Raw genomic sequence first — 24111 nt, 5'->3', positions numbered from 1 at the left:
AACAGACTGACATTTGCATGCCTGCGGTCAGAAAGGGAAAACATTTTGGGGAGAGAGACAGAGCTGGGTACCATGCCCTCAACTCTCCCCAAATGCTCCCAGGGGCTCTTGCGTGGCCCTAGCCCCTTGACAGGGGTTCGGAGAAAAGCATGGCGAACCCCTGGATTCCATTAATGGAAAACCCTTGCAGCAGCAGCATTTGGAGGGGGAGGCACAGCCAATCCATACCCCTCCACCAACCAATTCATAAAACCAATTCCTAACCGCAACCTTACAAGTTGTGATGATTTGCTACGCAGTAGGCAAAAACCAAATGGCCCCAGCCAATCAGCCAGATGGACAAAATTCCTACCAGGCCCTGCCCCAGAAGCAGACAACCCCATGACATGCATAGCAAGGTCAAAGCAAACAACCCTGAAAATAGGGGGGGGTGATCCGATGCGCGCAGCGAAAAGAGGAAGCTCAAAGCTGCACGCAGGGTATTTAAAGGCTATGGCTGTCAATCACAAAATGGCAACATATAAAACTCCCCAGCAACAAGAAGAGCTCAATGATAATGGTGGCCAACCTCTTTTCCCGCCCAGCAACAGTGGAGTGTCTTGCTAGCCCCCACTGCAACACGTGCTCACCATGAGGGAGAACACGCTTTGTTTTTTCAAAGGTTTTCATTGATATATTCATACACTATTCATGTTCATCCTTTATTTTGTTGGAGCAGTTACTGCTGACTCCACCTTTGGGGGGGCAGAGGGGTCCTTGGACAAGGCATGCTCTGTGGCCCCTAGTAACCTGGAAGAGGCAGACTGAACAAAAAGAGCAGCACCGGCCCAAATTTAAGCCCTGGGAGTGCACCAGAGTGGAAACCTCAGCAGCGAGGGCCTATCCCTGGCCTCACCTCTCCCCCCAAGCCACCGTGGATTGGCACAATTCAAACCAGGGCTTGGTGGGAACTCTGCAAGCGTCGTGGAGGTCAGGGGAAAGGGCCAACAGCCCAAACAAACATGATGTGGCTCCGAGGGAAGGCAGGAGCCATCATGCCAGGTTGCAGGTGCTGCCCACCATTGGACCAGGTAAACGGGCATTCTTTGGTTGAAGAAGTTACTGCTGACTCCACCTTTGCAGTGGCACAGGGGTCCTTGGACAAGACATGGAAGAGACAGGTTGAACAAACAGCAAAATTCCTCATAATGTCTCTTCTTGTGTGTGTCGCACAAAATAGCAACAACAATGCTTTTTGGTTGGAGGGACATTTGCTGATTTCAATCCCCCATCAAATGCCCAGTTTGCATCCTCTTCTTTAGCTGGCTCTGTGACAAAGCCATACTGCAGCCACACTGTGAACTATAGAAGGACAGCTGATTCGTAAACCTGGTTGTCTGGCTTCATTTGCATATCATTTACATGAGCGTGGCAAATGCCAAGCCACAGCTGCTGGATGCTGCATCGGCTGTGTGATATTTTGGAATAGCTGATGCAAAATGAGAGCAAGAGGCAGGGAGTGGAACCTTCTGAGCCAGCTCAATAAAAAATCATGACCCACTTTCAGAAACCATACAATTTGAAAAAAAGAGGAAGGGGGGAAAAATGCCCTGTGATTTCTAAATTGCACAGAGCCCAATCAGCACAGAAATGATGAAATTGATAATGGGTGGAAAAAGTGCATTGAAATGAAGGAAGCTGCATGCTGTTTTCCTACCATCCCAAACCTCACCTTCTCATTCCATCCCGGCTGTTCTAAGAACCATCAAGGTTAGGCAGCCATCTTTTGGGGGCGGGGACTATTTCCCCTGGTTAGGTCTTCCCATATGTACTGAAAAATGACAAAGTACAGTGGTATCTCGGGTTAAGTACTTAATTCGTTCCGGAGGTCCGTACTTAACCTGAAACTGTTCTTAACCTGAAGCACCACTTTAGCTAATGGGGCCTCCTGCTGCTGCTGCGCCGCCGGAGCACGATTTCTGTTCTCATCCTGAAGCAAAGTTCTTAACCTGAAGCACTATTTCTGGGCTAGCAGAGTCTGTAACCTGAAGCATATGTAACCTGAAGCGTATGTAACCCGAGGTACCACTGTACAGCAAAATGGCTGTAAGATTGGAAGAGTGAACTGTATTGCTTCAGACTGTAGTTCGTGGGTACTGGTTTGGATTGCTGCCCCTCCCTGCTGTAACGATATGGCATGGCTGTGACGCTAATTTGTGTGTAGGAAAGTAGCACAGCAAACAAACAAACAAACAAACAAAAGCTTAGCATATCCTTTTCCTTGATGTGTGAATTTGCTATTTACATGCATTTATATATATTTTTTTTAAATGTGGTCCCTCCTTAGCTACAGTCTGAACTGTTGTTGTTGTTGTTTGTGCTTTAAAAAAAAGTTTAGGGGGAACTCTCATTTTCCTACTCCTATTGAAATACTGCCCCTAAGTGAGGCCAAACTTAGATTCACAAAATGTTTAGGGGTATGTGTACCCCTGCGTCCCCCCAGAAAAAAGCACTGATTATTATTATTCCTCCACCATATTCAGCTGCATGTCCCTGCCATGATTTTGGAGAGGGCTGCAAACTCCTGTTCATTGCAGCCTTTCATCCTAAATGGAAAAATAACCACCAGTCAAAGTTGTTGTTGTTTTCAGAAAGCTTTCATTATGACAGATGTAACCATTTTTGTTTTTTCCCCCCAGAAGGATAATTACATTGATTTAGTGCCAATTTAAAAACATTGAGTAATGGGAGCTTCTTGTTTCCCTCTTTTCTTGCTGTGACATTAAACTAGTCATGGACTGAAAGCCTTATTTCAGTGCATACACCTTCAATTTTGTTTATTTACTGTGGATTAACTGGCACAGCATATCTGACACAAATCCATTTTAATACTCTCCTTCGACCTACTCCCACCTTCAATCTCATATTTCCTCCCCTCTTCTCTTCCCTATAAGGCATCATCAAGACTGCTTTGCCCGATATGAGCCGAGAAAACCGAGAGCAGTACCAAGTGGTCATCCAGGCAAAAGACATGGGCGGCCAGATGGGCGGATTATCAGGAACCACAACGGTGAACATCACGCTGACCGACGTCAATGACAATCCACCTCGATTCCCCCAGAGTATGAACCATTTAATACTTTAGATGTGTTCAAAAAGCCTCTTTAAACTCTGTAGTTCAAGCTTCACCATCTGGGGACATAAATGCAGATGCATTTCTGGTGTTGCAGCTATTTAAGGTCACACAGGAACATACATACATACATACATACATACATACATACATATATAATATTTCCAAAGGAAATAAAAAATGTTAACTCCCATAATAGTGTTAGGTCTACAAGCAAAAACAAACAAACCAACAAAAGCTAGAGGTGCACAAAGCTTTGCTGCTTGTAGAATTATAATAACCATCATCATCAGTTTATTATTTATACGCCACCCATCTGACTGGGTTGCCCCAGCCACTCTGAGCAGCTTCTAACAAAATATTAAAAACACAATAGAAAGTCAACTGTTAAAAACTTTCCTGAACATGGCTGCCCTCAGATGTCTTCTAAAAGTCAAATAGTTGTTTATCTGTTTGACATCTGGTGGGAGGGCGTTCCACAGGGTGGGTGCCACTACGAAGAAGGCCCTTTGCCTGGTTCCCTGTAACCTTGCTTCTCTCAGTGAGGGAACCACCAGAAGGCCCTCGGAGTGTCTGGGCTGAATGATGGGGGTAGAGACGCCCCTTCAGGTATATTGGGCCAAGGCCATTTAGGGCTTTAAACGTCAGCACCAACACTTTGAACCACTACCAAGAAGGCCCTTTGCCTGGCTCCCTGTAGCTTCACATCTCACAGCAAGGGAATTTCTAGAAAGCCCTTGGAACTGGACCTCAGTGTCCGGACTGGACAATGTAGGAGAAGACACTCCTTCAGGTACACAGGGCTTTGAAAAGTCAGGTGATAGCTTTAAGACTGATTCTGCACAGCTCATAAACCATGAAACAGAATGCAGCAACTCCAATATATTTTGACCTGCCAAATGTCCAATAATGTCCAGGACTTTTAGCCACTGACGGGCCACCTTACATGGGCAAAGGGTTGCATTCTGCTTGCTGGGAATCTAACTTGCGCACAATCTAGGTCACATCCCAGAGTCACATAACTAAATAGCCACCACTGTCCTTCTCTGTCCTACTTGGTTCACAAACTGCACAGCACTTGATGGTGGTGCTGTGACAAAGGGGAAGTTGCTGCAACCGGCATGATGTGCCTGATCACTGCAGCACATGCTGCAACACATGTGCTCATGCACACATGTGGATGATGCAAATCACAACAGCTCTCCTATTCGGGCACTTATTCTCACAAATGGAGCCACAGAGAGTGTTGTTAGGCTGATCGGAAGGTCAGTGGTTCAAATCCGCGCTACGGAGTGAGCTCCCATTGCTCTGTCCCAGCTTTTGCCAACCTAGCAGTTTGAAAGCATGCCAGTGCAAGTAGATGTGGTGGGAAGGTAAACAGAGTTTCTGTGCACTCTGGTTTCCATCACGGTGTTTAGTCCTGTTGGCCACATGACACGGAAAGCTGTCTGTGGACAAATGCCGGCTCCCTTGGCCTGAAAACGAGATGAGTGCCGCAACCCCATGGTTGCCTTTGGCTGGACTTAACACCCCACCCTGGTGCTCTTCAAAAGCCACAAAGCCCAACTAAATTAAAACTTTGTAACCTATCGGCCGCTCTCTGCTTTCTACTATTTATCGCTTTTGTTCACTTTTTTATCATGCTTATAAAATATATGTATTCACTTCTCCTCATGACTTAGCTCAGAGGTCTGCTTAAAATGCAAGGGTGTGATAGAGTAATTAATCATACTGAAGTTGGCGAACCCAAAGTAGGCTAGTATCACATATATTTTGCTGTAGTATATGTCACTCAGTGACAGTCTCATAAAGACTACATATTAGAAGGTACCCATAAAGAAGCTTTGAGATCAAGGCTGCTGTTGTTGGGGTTTGTTTTTTTTTAGCTCTTAGTCTTCCCTGTGGCTTCTTTGTGAGCACAAAAGAAATAAGAGCCTATGGAGATTGGTGTGCCTTCTTTTTAAGGTCTCAGATTATTTTAGTTACAGCCTCAAATAACAAGTAAGTGTGCCCTTTGTTCACTGGCATATCAAATCACTAAGAGTCAACAAACTTATTGTGGCATAAGCTTTTGTGCACCTGACAAAGAGGGGTTTGACTCACGAAGGCTCATGTCATCATACAGTTGTTCCACTATATGAAAACTCAGTTTTCATATCCTGACAGCTGCTTTGTTTGTGGAAAAACCAAGTTGGAAAGAGCTAATTTAGAGTGGAGATTGAAAATAAGTGTTTTCAACTTTTCTTGCCCAGCATTACTGTTGCAAGGCACACACCCCTCCCTGCAAATTGCTGTCCCTACCAAGAGGTTCCAGGTTCTCGCACACATTCAGATACATACAGTGGTACCTCTGGTTACGTACTTAATTCGTTCGGGAGGTCCGTTCTTAACCTGAAACAGTTCTTAACCTGAAACACCACTTTAGCCAATGGGGCCTCCCGCTGCTGCTGCACCTCCGCCGCGCGATTTCTGTTCTCATCCTGAAGCAAAGTTCTTAACCCGAGGTACTATTTCTGGGTTAGCGGAGTCTGCAACCTGAAGCGTATGTAACCTGAAGCATCTATAACCCGATATACCACTGTATGTTAGATACCCTGCACAAAGAGAAGTGACTCAAGGGAAGGATTTGTAGCAGAAATACTGTGGGTGGAGAAAGGGAAGCATACCCTCCTGCTGCCACTTATTTGTCTAAATCACCCCACTAAAGTTTATTTTCTGAAAGGAGGGTGGCTGTCTGGATTTTGAGTGTAACATCCACCTCGGGCTTTATCTGCACTCTACCTGTGAGGGCAGGGCCAGTGTCAGAAATAGACATTGTTGGCCACTACAGTGGCCTACATCACAGCAGATGGGCAGGGATCACAGCAAGGTAGGACCTTATACCATGGTCACACACACACACCATATATTTAAAGCACTGTTAAATTACTCTAACGGTCATGGCTTTTTGCAAAGAATCCTGGGAAGTGTAGTTTGTTAAGGGTGCCAAGAGTTGTCAGGAGACCACTTGCAGGGCTCCTGCACCCTTAACAAACTACACTTCCCAGGATTCTTTGGGAGAATGTGTGTCAGTTAAAGTGACATAAGGTTGCTTTAAAGTGATGGTGTGCTCTTGGTATAATTCAGCTTCCTATGTTGCAGCGTATGGTGTGGCCATGACCCAAGGCAATTTTTTTGCTCCCTCCAAAAGAGTATTGTCGACACTGATTGGCAATGGCTCTCCACAGTTTCAGACAGGGCACATTCCCAGTGAAATCTGAAACTGCCAGAGATTGAACCTGAAATCTTCTGCATGCAAAGTACATGCAATACCAGTGAGCCCTTGAGCCCCTTGACTTTCTCCTCCTTCCTATCGTTGCTTGTTCACCTGTCCTCTTTGAGCATGCCAGCAATGGCAAGACATAAGAGAAAGAGCCTCACCTTCCACTTGACTTGAACTCTGTCAGTTATACGGATTGGGCAAAGTGCATGTATTGCACTGGCGGCAGGTGGGCCCATTCAGAGGAGGCACCTAGCCTACCCCCCTTCCCCCCGAATGACTACACACTTGCACATATGTAACAGATCCAGGGGATCATTTATCAAGCACAACTTCAAAGACCTCGGCTCTAATCTTGACTGACCATTGAACAATCAATCTTAAGGGTTATATGTGGACTGCCCATCTTCCTCAGAGACCTATATCCAGGTGTGTTAATTATTTTTGTTGCTGAGTAGGCTAGCTGTGCTTCTCCCCATTCTACTCCACCTGAGAAAAGAGAGGAGTAGGGATTGTTTTAGAGTCAAGAAATTGGCTATTAAGAGTCAGGTAGGGGTTACTGAACTGGAATAACAATCAGAGTGTTAGTGGCAGATAATAGACTCTCAGGAAGGACAGCTTTCTTACACATTCTGGAAAATGTGTTTGTACCCATCCCAGAAACTCATCCCCCTATCATCATTACATGTATCCAGGAGAAGAGTCAATTCCACCGTTACTCTTCTTCCCCCACATTATAAAGCAGGTGAAAATTGTGGAAGTCAAAGGAATTTGTAACATCCAGCTATTCTGATACTGGTCCAATATTAAGGATTTGCGAACCAGCTTTTTGGAGCTAAAGTTACAATTCCAATGCCTTCTGCCATTCTTATTCTTATTCTTATTCTTATTCTTATTTACCCACTTTGTTACCCACAAAGTTAAGATGGATGTACATAGGAGCAGAAGAAGCTGACTTATACTGAATTAGATCACTGGTCCAGATAGTCTATAATGACTGCTAGAGATTCTTTCAGGATTCCAGACAGTGTCTCCTCCTTGGAGATTCTGAGAACTTAATCTGGGACCCCATGCATGCAAAACACATGCTCTACCACATGACAGGTCCTAAATGAAAATGCACTCTGCATTCACATAGATTTCCTTCTTCAAATTTCCCTCTGTTTGCCTAAGAATTTAATTTTCTGAAACAAAGTTTCCTTGCGGGTTTATTTTAGTGATTTTGGAACAAATGTCTATGTGCTAAAAAATGCAAAATCAGCACAGAGGATTGCCAGAGCATCTCTCATCATCTCAGATCAATAATGAACCACATCTGCTTCTAGCAATAATTTCTCCCATTCTGTCTGAGCAAAGCAGCACCCAGGTATAATATATGTGTGTGTGAGAGAAGGACAGGCAGACAGACAAAGATGGATGTGCATTGTGATCAGAGAGTGGATTCACAGAGAACAGATATTTGGAGCCACCAAGTAGATGCAAGAACTACAGCTGCCTTAAAAACTGGAGAGGCTCGGCTGCTACTTGCTTTTTCCCTAGAAAAGTTCACATTTCCCCACTATCCCAGAAAATTTATTTACAGCAAGCAAAATTTCCCTCACCTTGATAATCCATATTTAAATTATATGTAATGAGCAATACCTCTTATGTTCACTTCTGGTTATTATGCTCATAGTTGCCTTACCTTACAAAAGAGTGCACTGCTGACTTTAGACCAAAGTCTTCTTCCTGATTTTTTGTATGCTGAAGGCAGCTAATGGGCACCTTGTATGCTGACTTAATTGTAGGTACAGCTCCACATCTCCCCCTAAAGGGCCCTTTCCCCTTTTACTAAATCTTGGTTGGATGCTTTTACAGGACTGGTATAGTGCACTCAAGTTGCTTCCTTTAATTTTAAGAAAAAGCAGTTATTTTAACATTCAAAATGTGTCCCTTCTTACACCGACATTTTATCAGATTTCTTTTGTGCTGCTATGTATTTGCCTTCACTGATTTAGAGCTGTTTCAGCTTTGTCTCTTGCCAATTGAAATTCAAGCTCTTAACACCAAGTTGTGATTACATGGTATTGCTTCTGTTTATTGACTGTGTGAGCATGAGTTTAATTAGGTTCTTGGTGCAAATGCAGGTAGAAAAATACACCTTTCAAATCCCACTGTTTTTCAGTCATCATGAAATTCCTTTGCTGCACCTGACATGATAAAAAAAGGGCTGCGGCTGGACCCTCCCAGATGGTCATAAAACCGGATTAGATTTCTGTGTCGATCGCATTTGCTGCCATGCCCAAGCTGAGGTAATCAGCAAACAGCATCATCTCAAAAATAGTACTGCCATCATAGTTAAAAAAGCTGACAAAGAAGCAGCAGTCATCATTGTGAACATTTCAGACATGAGGCTGAGAGGCAACTCCACCATGACATTTTACAGGCCCCAATTATCAGTTCCCACTGAAGAATACCAGAAAGATCTACACAATCTGATGAAGGAATTTCCTACCAAAGTGCAAATCAAAAGCCATACATCTCAGGAGCCTCAACTAGACATTTTCTATTTGCCACCCAAACTACAGAAACCACAACACTTTAGGTGCCCCATAAGTTTAGGCTTCCAGTACCATCACAGATGGGGCGTTTGGATATACGGACTCTGTCTGCAGGCCATATGCCACCAGTACTCACGCTTGGTTCTGAATACAGCCAACTTTCTGAGGAAATGACAGTCCAGTGACAAGCTTCCAGAACACAATACCCTAGACTACACCAATATTTCCATAAGGATGGGATATAAGCTATCAGTAATATCATCCTAGATGGAGTTCTGGCCACCAGACTTTGCCACTTGATACTCACATTCATTTCAGATTTAGGGAGAACATTTATTTTCAGATCAATGGCTCTGCCACGGGCACTCTTGGATGGACCCAAAGTATGCCAGCATCTCATGGCTGATTTAGAATACCCCATTCACATCACCTGTCTCCTAAAGCCTCTCTTCTCCTTGAAACACACTATACCTATGTCTATGTCTATGTCTATGTCTATGTCTATGTCTATCTCTATCTCTACCTCTATCTCTATCTCTATCTCTATCTCTATCTCTATCTATCTATCTATCTATCTATCTATCTATCTATCTATCATCTATCTATCCCGCTAATAACATATATAAAAACACAACACAACCAAACATCAAACATTTGAAAAAAACAAAATATCATTTACAAGCAACAAACAAACGAATAAATCAATAGAAATCAACAGCAACATCAGACAGTTTACAGTTATGCCCAAATTAAAATAACCACCAACTCCAACTAAACATTTAACCAACACTAATCCGACAAAAACAAAAAAAATGGAACCATTTAAAACATTTTAGCCAGTTGTCAGTTGCCACATTTATGGCATCTTTATCATCTGGACTTATCAACAAAGACAGTTTGAGCAGTTCTACCCTGTTCTAACCTTCAACCTGCCATCAACTTGAGCCTTGACCTATTCAGACAGCAGGTTCACTTTCTTGAAACTACTGTAAAATTATACAATGGACATACAGTATAAGCATCACTATGCATAGGAAACCAAATATCTGCTACACCTACTTACATGATTCCAAAGTGCATCCAGAACATGCACTACAAAATCTATCGTTTACACCCAATCTCTATCTTATAATTGCATGAGCTCAGATTCATCACACTCACAAGATAGAAAAAAGTTACATCAGGCATTCATCAAACCACAGCACCTCCCTCATCCATTGATGTGGGAGATCAACCAAGCCAGATTGGTGCTACTACAGGACAAACCTTGAAGAGAAAATGACAGAAATCCACTTGTCATTTTTTTATAGTTCCCAGCTGAAACCACTCAAACATAATCAGTGATCTATAGGCTATCGTCAGTCAATAGACACCTCAATTTCACAGGCCTTGGGTGGTAAGTCTGTACTTACAGAAAGCCCCAGACAACTACCCCAAAGCAACCACTCATCAGCAACTGCAGGCCACATAACAGAGATCTGGGGCCAGAACCTGCAGTAAACCCAGATGCCAAATATGTCCCTCTTTCTACTCTGGCAACACTATTACACTATCTAATTGTGTATTGTGCCAGTCACACAATCAGTTGTTCATTCACCTGCTCATCTTCCAGAGTGATATATGTTATCTCCCAGCAGTGGCTTTCATAGGACAAATAGCCCAGTCTCTACACAAAAGAACCAATTAATGTGTTCCAGGAAAGCTTATGAAATAATAAATATACTGTAATAAATATAGTGCCACAACACCCTTTCTTGTATCTGCTGCAACATGCTACCATGGCTACCACTCTGTAAACCTCGTAACTTCAGACTGCACATGGACACAGTATATTTTAAAATATGTATTTTAATATAAAAATAACCTTATAAATATTCCCAGTTATAAACACACAAACCCAAAGAAAACTAGAACATCCTCAGGAGTTAGTCAAGCCCTCTCCTTCATGTTCTCCTTTTGTACATAGAGGGAGGTTTGGGGTTTTATATGACGGAGCACTAAGAAATAGACCCTCTGACATGCACAATGAACTAGCATGTTCCATACCTTTTGGTCTCTCACTTTGCTCTGCACAAAGTGATCTTGACTTTATCAACATAGTTTGTTCTGAAAAGAAAAGAACACCCAGTGCTTTGTTGGTGTCATTCCAAAGTCTTCCTTCATAGCCTTTCTCTCAGGACTGTGGCCCACAGACAGGTCACAGAGTACATCAGACCTCAAGTACTCATGTAATCAGTGCCGGATTTACGTTTAAGCTAAGCAAGCTATAGCTTAGGGCCCCACTCTCTTGGAGGCCCCCAAAAAAATTAAAGGAAAAAAACCTGAATGTTCATTTCTAAAATATAAGATAAAAAACAAATAAAACCTACAAACAGCAACAGTGTTTTCTGTTCGGAGGTCCCTATGATGTAAGTAATGGGCCCCGCCTGCCAGCCTGCTCCCTAAAATATCACTGGTTTGCTCATTTCTATATATAGGGTATCTACATTCTGTATGGACTGGTTGCATACTTCTTAATTGTATTTCAGTTCAACAATTACTTTGATAAAATACATATTTTGTTATGTGCTTTAGATACCTATTAGGTCCATAAATTACCATATAGTATATATTCAACACAAAAAACAGTGACAATTTGTTGTTGACAAAGGACAGCTGGATATATAAAGGGCCCCATTACCTTCAGTAGCTTAGGGCCTCATCAAACCTAAACCTGGCCCTGCATGTAATGCATTTTTTTCATGGCTCTGCCCTATATGACAGTGTTCAGGAACATCTCTGCAGTGAGAGCTAGTATGAAACAGGAGCCTAGCACTCTGAGATGGGCAGCAAACAGCAAATCCCACTTTGGGTAGCTTCTCTGAAACAGGTGATTGTGTTGGTTGTGATCAACAGGGATGTCTTTACCATGGGTGTAGTGGCATGGCGAACCAGGGTGCCAAGCAGTGTAGGCCGACAGGCGGAGAGTCCGGGGAGGGAACAGCGGGGAGGTAAGTGAGGCGGAGTGGGGGCTTCGTGCCTGCTGCCTCCAGCGCCCGTCAGAGGTGGGAAGGCTCCGGATGCTTTCCCACAAGTCCGGAGCTCTCTCCGCTGGCTCCGCAACACACCAGCTCCTCGGCTGTGTGGTGTGTGCTTGTATCCCAAGCTCTGTGCATAATAAACGTGACTCTGCCACCGCTCCCCCCCCCCCGTCCACTCTACCTCGAAAGATCCCTGCGCTTGAGGCTACACACTGCCTCCTGCAGCGCCCCTCCCTCCTTCCCCTCATTCTCCACCGCCTTGCACAGAGCTGCCCCTACCACCTCTGCACTCCTTCACACGAACCGTGTTTCCTTCCCCTGCCCGATCCCCTCCCAGTCACACACTCTCTCCCCCCTTCCTCCCCAAGCAAGGACGGCGAGACTGTGGCTGAGTGTGCACGCTTCTCTGCTGCAGCGATGCGGACGGCCCAGCTCGCTTCGCCTGTCTCTGCCCGGATGGGACCCCCACCTGCCTCCTCATCGTGCCTGGCTGCCCAGCCCCACACCATGATCCCACAGCGGGAACTGATGTCTGGCCTCGTGCGAGCAGTATGGGGCAGCAGCGCAAGGGCAGAGCAGAGCAGCCTTTCCTTAAAAAAGGTCAACAACTCGGGGATCCCCCCCCCCGCTTAAAAAAGGTTGACAACTCTGGAAAACGGGGTGGGGGGGGTGCCGGAGGGATCATTGCACCATGGCGCCAGATATGCTTAAGACGGCCCTGGTGATCAGCAAAGCATCTGCCGTAGCACTGGGCTACAAACTTCAATGTTCACATGTGTAGTAGCTTCTCACTTTCTTCTATGAAGGGAAATGCTTATTTGTCTGCATTGTAGGCTTTCTATATTACAGTGGTACCTCTAGATGCGAACGGGATCCGTTCCGGAGCCCCGTTTGCATCTAGAAGCAAACGTAACCAGCGACGGCACGTCTGCGCACGCGCCATTACTTTTCACTGCTTCTGCGCATGCGCGTGACGTCATTTTGAGCGTCTGCGCATGCACAAGCAGCGAAACCCGGAAGTAACGTTCTCCGTTACTTCCGGGTTGCCACAGAGCACAACTCGAACACGCTCATACCGAAGCACATTCAACCCGAGGTATGACTGTATATGCTAAAACAATCTCCTGAACATGAAAGAAAATGAGGAAAACCCTGGGCTTATAGACCCCTGTGCATGCATCTGAACTCCTGCATAACTGGCTGATTGCTGTGTAGCATCCAGGACTGATTTATTCCCAGTGTCAGAAACATGACACATCTCCTCAGTTCTGAGATTGGATTGAAAAAGAGAACTCAAAATAGAAAGAGAAATTGCCCCTTTGTTTCCATGCCTTTTGATCAAAGTAGACATGATATATTCATTCGCTTAATTTTTAGCTCACCTTTCAGTTCAAAGAACATCTCCAGCATAGTTCCTAGAAAATAAAATTAGGCTTTCTAAACCATTCAATTATTAAAACAGCTAAAATATCCAATTACCATATGCAATTCAAATCACCAATCAGCCACAGCAAAAATAAACAGGAGCACAAAGACATTCATTATTAACTAACTCGAGACTTTAAGAAACAGAAATCTTCCCACCCTGGTTCAGCTTCTTAATGCAGAGATTAGTTACATTGGTAGATTTCCTTAGGCAGGGAGTTCCATGGGGAAGAGACAAATACTGAAAATACTGATTCTTTTAAGTGCCTTATGAGCACAAAAATCTGTAGAACCCAAAGTAGGGCCGAATCTAATGACCTAATCATACAAGGAAGTTCATATAGGAACAAACATTCCCTTAACAGCGAAAGTCTATGCATGCTTATTCAGGAGCATGTCCAATATTATCCAATGGAATGTGGTCCCATATATGTGGGCACAGAATGTCAGCCTGGCAGAGCAATGCCAGGCTTGGGTTGTATGGCTTGGACAGAGGTGCTGTCAGGGCCGTCTTACCCATAGACACTAGGGGTGTGGGGCACCCAGGTGCCAGGCTCTCAGAGGCACCAGGCTGCGAATCCGGGGCCTGAGAGTTGAGTCCGGGGAAGAGCCCACCCGTCGGTCGGTCGGAGTGCCGCGGTGGGCGGGCAGCTCTGCGCTGAGGGTTTGGGGCTGACTGAGCCAGCAAGACACTGAGGCAGCCGGCCTACTCCGCCCTCCTGCATGCCTGGGAATGGGCAACCTGGGGGGGGGCAGATCTTTGCACCCTGGTGCCACATACGCTTAAGAGAGCCCTGGGTGTTGTCCCCTCCACCAGCTAAACCAACCTCCTGCTAGCCACTACCAACAGAGTGACACAAGCCTCAGTACAGCATTCCCCTACTGCCTATCAAACAGGTATGTGGCAGTGCCATCAGTAGGATTTCCACTCCAGAAAACAGCAGGTGGTCTTGAAACCAGGCCTTCTGGAGGCAAGGTGAGGCTGAGCTGGCCTGGGATCCATTGGATCCCAAGCTGAGCACACCGATGTCATGTGATGGCAGCAAGGCCAATTGCTGTGCCAGCTTGCAAACAATCGTTCCCTCATGAGTTGTGAAGGTGCGAATGGAGTGGCAAAGCCTCACCCACTGGGGACAGAAGGTTTGGATCGTGCTATAAGAAATTTGGGGCTGCTGTGATGTTGTGCATCCTTCACTTTGTATGTGAGCACTCAGTTTTTCCTCAGAAGTCCTGAGTGACAACTTGGACTTTTACAAAGGATTATTTGATCTAGGCAGGTTTTCCAGATGTATTCAGATTTCCCCTACAACTCTGAAGGCAACCAACGTTAAAAGTGAGCAAACTGCTATGCTCAGGTTTCTAATTAGAGCCCGCATACTGAATTTCCCACTGCTTGCTTGGAAAGCTGATCTTACTTTGAACTATGTAATATCCACACAGATCAGCTGAATGTTACCTGACTTTACCCCATCCTTGAGCAGAAAGGTGACAAACCCTACTGAGAAATTTGGGCTTATTTACATTAAAAAGAGAGGACTTCTTTTTAAAAGTCCAACACATGTGTTGCCTGAAGAGAGCCATCCAAAACCACCTCAGATTTTGCTTCAGGCAAAATCCAGTGGCAGTTCCATTTCCAAGATCCACCAGCTTCTGAGGCTTTGTAAACTAAAGAAACCATTCTTGCTTTTAGATTTAATTTTCGAAATAGGGGGCGGAGATCATTAATGGCACTAGACAGTTAGTGCCATAACCACTGCAGGGTTCCTATTTGCATTTGAATTTCTAAACATTTGCAAGAAAAGTAGCGGTAAGAGGCTTTTGAAGCAGCACAATCTTTTCCCACCACAAGAAAAAAAAATCTCTTGTCTCTGACAGGTACTCCTTACCACTGTGTTCAGATTAACTCTTGCCTTGTGGTGCTTTCCTCAACTCACCAGGCCACTGAGGAGCCTTCTCTGTTTTTTCTGTGGCATTTTAAAATTATGTATGCAGATGAAACACCTATGAATGTGCACACTCACACTCTCTCACACAAGTTTCTTGCGTTGTTGTTTTATTTCCCAGGCACATATCAGTTCAGCTCCCTGGAGTCTGCAGCACTCGGAACTTCACTTGGCAGAATAAAAGCCAATGACCCCGATATGGGTGAAAACGCTGAGATTGAGTACAGCATAGCTCCCGGCGATGGATCGGACGTCTTTGATATCATCACTGACAAGGACACACAGGAAGGGATTATAACTGTCAAAAAGGTTTATTTTTCCTCCTTCTCTTTTATTGGACTTAGCACTCCAGGTCTTAGGGTGTGTGTTTTCTCCCAGACAGGAGGGAGGAGAAGGTTCCCTGTGAGGTCAGCTGCAGAGAAGCTAGCATATTATGTCTGTTCTTCTTCTTTTCATTGCCAGGTAACCGTTAAACTTCAGAACTTGTGGTGTGGGTTTTTTTGTTTTGTTTTGAGTATGTCAGTTCACCTATAGAGATATCCTTGGGAGCTCAGGCCTGTCAGATGCATTCAGACATCCCTGCATGACAACATCTGAAGGATGGATATGTCAGGGTAAGGGAGGGTGGTTAGCTTCACAAAGCAGCCCACCAGGTGAACTCTTGCCGTTTGGTTTGCAGTGAATGGAGACAGCCAAACTATGAAATCTGGTCCTGAAGATAGAGGTCTGAAGAATTCCAGCCTCTAATGAGCACATTCCATGAGCAGCCTTTGGTCTACTAATGAGACCTTCCCTGCTGCCTGGACGCTGTCAAACAGCTATATATATATATATATAAAATGTGAACACACATAAATTTAATGTGGCCTTATATCTACTGCTTGCCAACAAAGGTCCATATAGTCAAAGCCATGGTTTTCCCAGTACTGATGTATGGAAGTGAGAGCTGGACCATCAAGAAGGCTGATCGCCGAAGAATTGATGCTTTTGAATTATGGTGCTGGAGGAGACTCTTGAGAGTCCCATGGACTGCAAGAAGATCAAACGTATCCATTCTTAAGGAAATCAGCCCTGAGTGCTCACTGGAAGGGCAGATCATGAAGTTGAGGCTCCAATACTTTGGCCACCTCGTGAGAAGAGAAGACTCCCTGGAAAAGACCCTGATGTTGGGAAAGATGGAGGGCACAAGGAGAAGGGGACGACAGAGGACAAGATGGTTGGACGGTGTTCTCGAAGCTACAAACTTGAGCCTGACCAAACTGCGGGAGGCGGTGGAAGACAGGAGTGCCTGGCGTGCTCTGGTCCTTGGGGTCACGAAGAGTTGGACACGACTAAACGACTAAACAACAACAATATCTACTGCTTTCCTTTAAAGGAGATGGGCACAAATTGAAATCGTGTCAGCAATACTTGGGTTCTAAGGCTTCCCCTCACCTTATTAATAAATATTTTGATGGGATATCAACCGTCTCAAGCTTTTTATGGGGATGCCTCATCCCTGTGTCCTTCCTGCATGCCTGTTGGCTGTCTTCTCCACCCAAACACCTGCAGGTCAAGAAATTCTGTGGGCAAATTCCTGTAAGGAACTGCTGGCCCAGGGCATCTGCTTTCAGGTCTCTCTTGATCTCCCATTGGCTAGCGTACAGATGACTTCTACTCACAGGTTATCTTATGAGAGAGAAAGAAAGAAAATAATTTGTGTGCCAGAGCAAATCTATACCCTGTCTCTCCATAGTGCAAGGAGGTTACAGGATAGACATATTATTTATCTTCAACAGTGTGGTATGTGCCTCTAAACTACAGTATGTGTTATAGCTCACAGCTAGGCAGGAGTTAAATTGTATGCACATTAGAATATTTGGACAGCTTTCTGCTGTAGTGGGGACCACATGCCCTACCATGGGCATAGCCCAGATTTATGGGGGTGGGGACAGAACTTTTGTTGGGAAAACAATGGGATATATGTGTCCAATCAAGTTATCCCATTAGCACAAGGAATCCCACATGTGCAACGAGACTTCCTCTCCTCTCCCTGTGCACACCTGCGCTCCCCTTAATAAGTCTGTTCTAGGATTTCCACACACCCTAACCCTCCAGAGCTGATTGGGGGTTGGGCGGGTGGAGAGAAGAGGGAGATGAAGTCCTATTGCACAGGCAGAAGTCCTTACACTAACGGGAAAACTTCATCGAATTTAACCCTATGAGATTACAAGAGAGTAGTAACCCAAAGCACAGGTTACCCATAGACTACTATAACTCTTCACTGGTGCATATATTGATCCAGAACAGCACTGCAGTAGCTTGGTGGATCATTTCTCCCCACTATACAGATGGACCCTGCTTGAACTGTGCCCTTCACACAAGCCAAATCCATCAAAATGGAAAGCCTAGAGGAGATCATGTGAGATGGAGCATGGTCTGCCTAATCCAAGTGCTCACAGGGCAGGCCCAGTTCATATTGGAGGCTGTGTGGAGAGTAGCTTGCAGTAGAATGGAGAGGAGAGAAAGCAGGAACAGTTTTACTAAAATTCCAGTTGCCTTTCTGGGTTTAGGTTTACTTTGTCAGTGCAACATCACATAGTTTTACACTGTAATTCCAAGGGCCAAACTAAATGTTAATGAATGCGCCATTCAAAACTCCATATTCCCTTTGTAATATTATTATGGGGCATTGTCAGTGGCATTTTCTGGGTTAAGTGGGTGAATAGGAGGAGACCTGGGCAAAGCTAAACATCCTCTTTTCTTTCCTGATCTTCCCCTGATGAACGTTTTTTTCCTCTCTTTGCTGAGTTCAGCTTTAGTTAAAAATGAGCATCCTGAAGGTGCCAAGATTTATCCTAAATGAGAACAATTTCTGGCTCATATATATATATATATTCCACTGATTGTTACAGGACTATGTTTAGAATGGGTGTAATTTTGAGTCAACAGCAATTAGTCATTGATTTTGTGGATTGCAGTTAATGGTGCATGCAACATGCAGTGTGTTTTGGCAGATCTCAGAGAGATGAAACAGTGATTTGTATTGATGGATATATAAGAACCAACACACCCACCCCAAACAAAACTTAAAAAATGCCACAGTAGGCAAAATTAAGTTGACGAGGGGCCTTTATCAGAGCCATTATTATTTCAGAGATCATTATTGCAGCAATTAAGGCTGCAATCCCTAAGCCCATTCACTTGGGTAAGTAAGTTTCATTGATTTCAATGGAATGTACTCTGAAATAAATACCGGAATTTTGTATGAGTCTGGTGCATAGGTTTTGAAGATTGGTATAACAAATACATAATGATACTTCGCTCTCACAAATTCACGCTGAATGGATGAATCAAAATTGCGAGTGTACTTCCCCAAGTTGACATTGAAAACTTGGTTCACGCATTGTCTAACATGTTCGGGTTATAAGAAAAGTCTGAAAACGGGATATTATTCACCTCTCTGCTTCAAAAGCTGGGACAAGAAATAGCAGCCAGCAACTGCAACACAGGCCAAGAGGAGATGGAAACTTGCTTGGTGAGAGTTCCCTTTCACAAAATTTAAACTATGGAAGTATCTTCACAGTGGTAAATGGTGTATCTGTTATTGTGGAAAGCAGGAACTAAAACTAAATGAGTCAAACATACTAGTACAGTAGTACCTTGGTTGTCAAACTTAATCTATTCCGGGAGTCCATTCGAGTCCCAGAACCGTTCGAAAACCAAGGTGCTGCTTCCTATTGGCTGCAGGAGCTTCCTGCATTCAATCGGAAGCCATGAAATCTGTGTCAGACGTTCGGCTTCCAAAAAACGTTCACAAACCAGAACACTCACTTCCAGGTTTGCGGTGTTTGGGAGCCGATTTGTTTGGGAGCCAAGCCGTATGACAACCAAGGAACCACTGTACCTGGAAATGGGATGTCTCACGTAGGTCTTACAAGACTGAGGAAGGAGAATTTGCAGTGGGAGAACATACCTAGTGTTGCATTATGACTGAGCAGACGCAAGTTCAATCCCCCTACACAGTTAAGAAGCTCATTGGGTGACCTTAGGCCAATCCAAATCTGTCAGCCTAACTAGCCTCACAAATTCATTGTGAGGATATAATTAGAGGAGGCAGGAGCAGGTGCACCATTTTGAAAAGTGGGACATTGTATTAGTAGCTAGCTCTATGCTTTTTCCCCACTGCCTTTAAAAATTATCTAAGCACATTAACTCCTGCCAACCTAGCAGTTCGGAAGCACCTCAAAGTGCAAGTAGATAAATAGGTACTGCTCAGGCGGGAAAGTAAACACCGTTTCTGTGCGCTGCTCTGGTTTGCCAGAAGCGGCTTAGTCATGCTGGCCACATGAGCCGGAAGCTGTACGCTGGCTCCCTCAGCCAATAAAGCGAGATGAGCGCCACAACCCAAGAATTGGCCATGACTGGACCTAATGGTCAGGGGTCCCTTCACCTATACCTAAGCACATTAAAGTAATATAATAAAATTTACTAAGAGTAAAAATGTGGCAAGATACTGCTTCGTTTATCGTCTTTCCCCCACAAAACACTGTCAGAAATTGAGAAAAGACCACCGAGAACATATTACCATGTCGTCGTCCCCCCATTATTTTGTTGTGATGGAATAGAACAGTTGGGAAGCTGTCTTGGTGGATGATAGATAAGAACACAGTAATCTGCCTTATAGCAAGTCAGGCCATTGAGCCCATGTAGATCTGTATTATCTGCCCTGATTGGCAGCCACTCTTCACATTTCCAGTCTTAACTGGAGATGCAAGGACTGGAACCTGGGACCTTTTGCATGCAAAATAGGTGCTCTACCACTTAGTAGTATGACTGGGCACAGGACAGATAGAAATTTCGGAGTTAGCAAAAAGATTTATAACAAGTGGTTTCCAACAGTACTAGTTCTACTTCGTTATCCTTCTGAAATGTAGTTGTTTTTCTATGTGACATTTTTTTTCCATTTCTTCTCCCCCACCCCACCTTTGACTGCAAGCAATTAGATTTCGAAAAGAAGAATCTATATGCCCTAAAAGTGGAGGCAACCAATGTTCATCCTGACCCGCGATTTTTCTACCTGGGACCGTTTAAGGACTCAGCCTTGGTCAAAATTTATGTGGAAGATATCGACGAACCGCCAGTGTTTAGCATACCTTCTAATTTACTAGAAGTAGATGAAGATGCCAGGGAAGGTAGTATCATTGGGCAAGTGGTAGCTCAGGATCCGGATGCAGCAAGGAACATAATAAAGTAAGTCAACTTCCACAAACAGTGCAAATAGGCATCAAGTGTGCAATGTCCTTGCATTTCTCTAACAAAAGAAAAAGAAAAAAGGGAGGCATAAAACCTTAAATCTTGCTTAACAGCCATTGTTGAAATCTCGTGATTTGAAGATATTATTGAAGTGCTTACTAATTTCAATAAGGATAGGTCCACATTACTATAATTATTGCTATTAATGTCATTAGCATTTTATTATTATGTGTTACACTAAGGAGGTCAGAATGGATTATGTATGGTTCTTGCGTGCCACTTTGAGCATTATTTGGAAAAGTGACATATAAGTAAATTGGATGAAGGTAGCTCAAAAGTAGTCTCTTATCAAGGCAACTTAAGAGGCCAAAATCTTCAGCAGTAAAACTGCAACATGTGATTTCCTACCATTTTTCTAGACCAGTCCAAATATCACTTCTTTTTGAATAGTTATGTTTACTTCAGTGGAAATTCACATAGCTGTTTTGTTGTTACAGAGTTGTGAATTTCATTATTTGATGCATAACTCAGTAAGAATCTTGGTTCTTAACATTGTGTTTATATTTTAAATGATATGTTCAGTTCATAGATTCATCTATTTCAGTTATAATATTACAGAGCTTTTACATCTGGCATTCAGTTGTTTGGATGTTTGGATTCTGGTTTCTTCCCATCTTTTACTGTAAAGTTCAACTCCATTTTGATGTAAAAATATTTAGTAACGTATTTTGGTAGCACAGCAGTTAGATTGTGTGTGTGTGTTTGTGTGTGTGTGTACTTATATACTGGTTATAAAGTGCACTATTTTAAACCTCTGTTAAATGTTCAAAAAAATAATTAAAATCACAGTATGACTAGAAGACCAAGAGGCAGCCTGTGTTGTAATTTGACAGATATACTTTGGATCGGCACACTGATTTGGACAGAATATTCAACATCCACTCAGGAAATGGGTCCATATTTGTCTCAAAGACACTTGACCGAGAAGCGGCCCCATGGCACAATCTCACTGTCATAGCAACTGAAATCAGTAAGTGGCGGGTGCATCCTGTTGCATGGTTTTAAGTGTTTCCATATATATATATATATATATATATATATATATATGCACAATATCAAACCCAGTACTGCAACAATATATTCTGGGCAGTATCCAACTAAATAGCTATGATAGTGCAATGACTTTTAGTTGCACAATGTAACTTCCACACCACCCCAAATCTGCTCTGCGTTTCCCCCCAACCCTCTGGAGAAGATTTAGTTGACATGTGGGGAGGTGTGGGGAGAGTAGCAGGTTGGGCAATTACTTCATACAGCTAAAAGTTGTTGGGGTAGTGTAAATGTTTTGTTAGACAATCCCCACGTGTCACATATAGTACTGTAACAATATATGTCGTTTTAAAATTTTACAGATCCATGCAAAACTTATTGTTACAGTTTAACACTTAGACTGCAATTCTATGTACACGTCTCTGGGTCTAAGCCCTGCTGAACCCAGTGGGACTTATTTCTGAGTAGACATGCATAGGGTTACATTGTAAATCGTAAAAGAGAATATGCTGTTTATAGAACCACCCAGGGGTTGAAATGGTCTCTTGTGTGTTACTGTAGTTTTTATCAGGGGGTTCAATAACAACACCTAATATATCCTCTTATAAGATGGTTCCCCAGTCAATATTTAGAGGCCCTTTTGTGTATCTTTCTTGAGAGGACTAATAGATCTATTGCCAAACTGGTAGCAAAATATGTGTATGTTGTCATGTCTCTTAGATCTGCTCAACACTCTCTCTCTCTCTCACTCTCTCTCTCTCTCTCTCTCTCACTCTCTCAGTTCTATTCTGGCTGTGGGAGGTAGAGAAAGAGTGATGAGGTTGCTGTGGTGCTAATACATTGACAGAGCCAATTTGGTATTCTCACAGATGTGTTTGCACTGCATTGACCTCGTTTCTGCCTTATCCCACCCCCTCTAATTCTCAGTATGCAGCAGTCACGTGAATGACCAGAGGTCATGTGAACAGTGGCTCCCACCAAGCCACCCACAACTGGTAACAGCCCAAGAGTTTCAGCAATAAACTTATTTCCTTCTGAAAAATAAAGTCTCTGGCAGATGAAAATACAGGGGAAGGTTGGAACCCCAAACACCGGCCTTACTCTGTTTTCAGAGAGCCAGTGTGGTGTAGTGGTTAAGAGCGGTAGTCTCGTAATCTGGGGAACCGGGTTCGCGTCTCCGCTCCTCCACATGCAGCTGCTGGGTGATCTTGGGCCAGTCACACTTCTTTGAAGTCTCTCAGCCCCACTCACCTCACAGAGTGTTGGTTGTGGGGGAGGAAGGGAAAGGAGAATGTTAGCCGCTTTAAGACTCCTTAAAGGGAGTGAAAGGTGGGATATCAAATCCAAACTCTTCTATAATGCACAAAACCTTGGTGACTATCTCCTTTCTTGGGAATGGAGGCTTCCCCAAGTCGGAAAGTCTCCTGATCTGTGAAGGTACACTTTGGGCCCTCAGGCAGGAGACTACCCAGTCCCTGAGAAGGCAGAGCTTTGAACGTAGTAGTAGTGCAGTGAAAGTAAAGGGGGCAGGTTAGGCAAGCTCTGGTGGGCTAGCAGCTCAAGGACTTGCTGGGGAGAGAGTAGGGATGGGCTGTGCTTGTGTCCTCATCTCTAGCTGAGATTCAGGTAACAGCCTTAATAAATAACAAGATGAAAGATAAAAAAACAACAAGGTAACAGCCTTGTTAGACTGTGATTCCATTCCCCTGCTCTGTATATGAATGTACACATACACCCTTTGTTCCTTGACCCACCCCTCCAGGATTTTGGGAAAACTTGGGATGGCATTTTAAAAATATAAATTATGTACTTCTGCAAACCTTGAGGTTCTGCCAGATATGCTGTTTCCTCCCTCTGGAAAGGTGGGTGGTTTTTGCTATATAAGGATCAGCACTCACACTGCAACATCAGAAATAGTGGGAATTATGGTATAAGATTGTGGCTATTGTTTCTGTTTCAGGCAACCCCAAGCAAAGTACCCAGGCTCCCATTTTCATCCGGATTTTAGATATAAATGACCACGCACCAGAATTTGCCAAGTACTATGAAACTTTTGTTTGTGAAAATGCAAAAGCAGGACAGGTAAATGCATATTTACTGTTACCAACAAACTTGTAGATGAAATCTCAACACTTTCTGCACTTCGGTTAATCCATAGTGGCAGTCTGACCCGTGCTTGATTGGTAAAGATGGTGGAATGGGTCATATTTTTGAATCCCCCTAATTCACACATTTTGTTTGTCTAAGCATTTTGATTTCATCTCTTTTATAGCTGGCCACACTGTCTATTTGATAAAAAGGCAGTATGTAAAATTACGATAATAATTGAATACGTGTGCTCCTTTGAGAGGAAGAGTGGGATATAGTTACTACTACTGCTACTATTACTACTACTAATAATAATAATAGACATAACAACATCTTAAGACTGTGGGCAAAAAGTTACTGAATTAATTGTTCCATTCTATAAACCAGTGGTTCCCAATTAGCTAAGCACTGCAGACACCCTGTTTTTCAAGGGCCAAAC

General features: G+C 43.7%; 1 protein-coding gene and 1 long non-coding RNA gene across 2 annotated transcripts in view; one reads left to right on the top strand and one right to left on the bottom strand.

Moving 5' to 3' along the window:
- CDH9 (cadherin 9) overlaps positions 1–24111 on the top strand; it is a 133464-nt gene that overhangs the window by 94395 nt on the left and 14958 nt on the right. The window contains exons 5-9 of the mRNA XM_083623836.1: positions 2934–3101; positions 15421–15608; positions 20278–20531; positions 21428–21564; positions 23545–23666. Of these exons, the coding sequence (XP_083479962.1) occupies positions 2934–3101; positions 15421–15608; positions 20278–20531; positions 21428–21564; positions 23545–23666 (869 nt within the window). The remainder of the gene's footprint in view (positions 1–2933; positions 3102–15420; positions 15609–20277; positions 20532–21427; positions 21565–23544; positions 23667–24111) is intronic.
- Positions 6671–13348, bottom strand: LOC310767302. The gene is made up of 2 exons (XR_014550857.1): positions 13314–13348; positions 6671–6860 (listed from the first exon to the last, which is right to left on the bottom strand). It is a non-coding gene; the product is annotated as an uncharacterized lncRNA (long non-coding RNA).

This window comes from Podarcis filfolensis (assembly GCF_964270895.1).
Source record: "Podarcis filfolensis genome assembly, chromosome: 7".
NCBI lineage: Eukaryota > Metazoa > Chordata > Lepidosauria > Squamata > Lacertidae > Podarcis > Podarcis filfolensis.
Note: the sequence above shows the minus strand (reverse complement) of the source record. Positions and strands in the feature narration are given on the sequence as shown.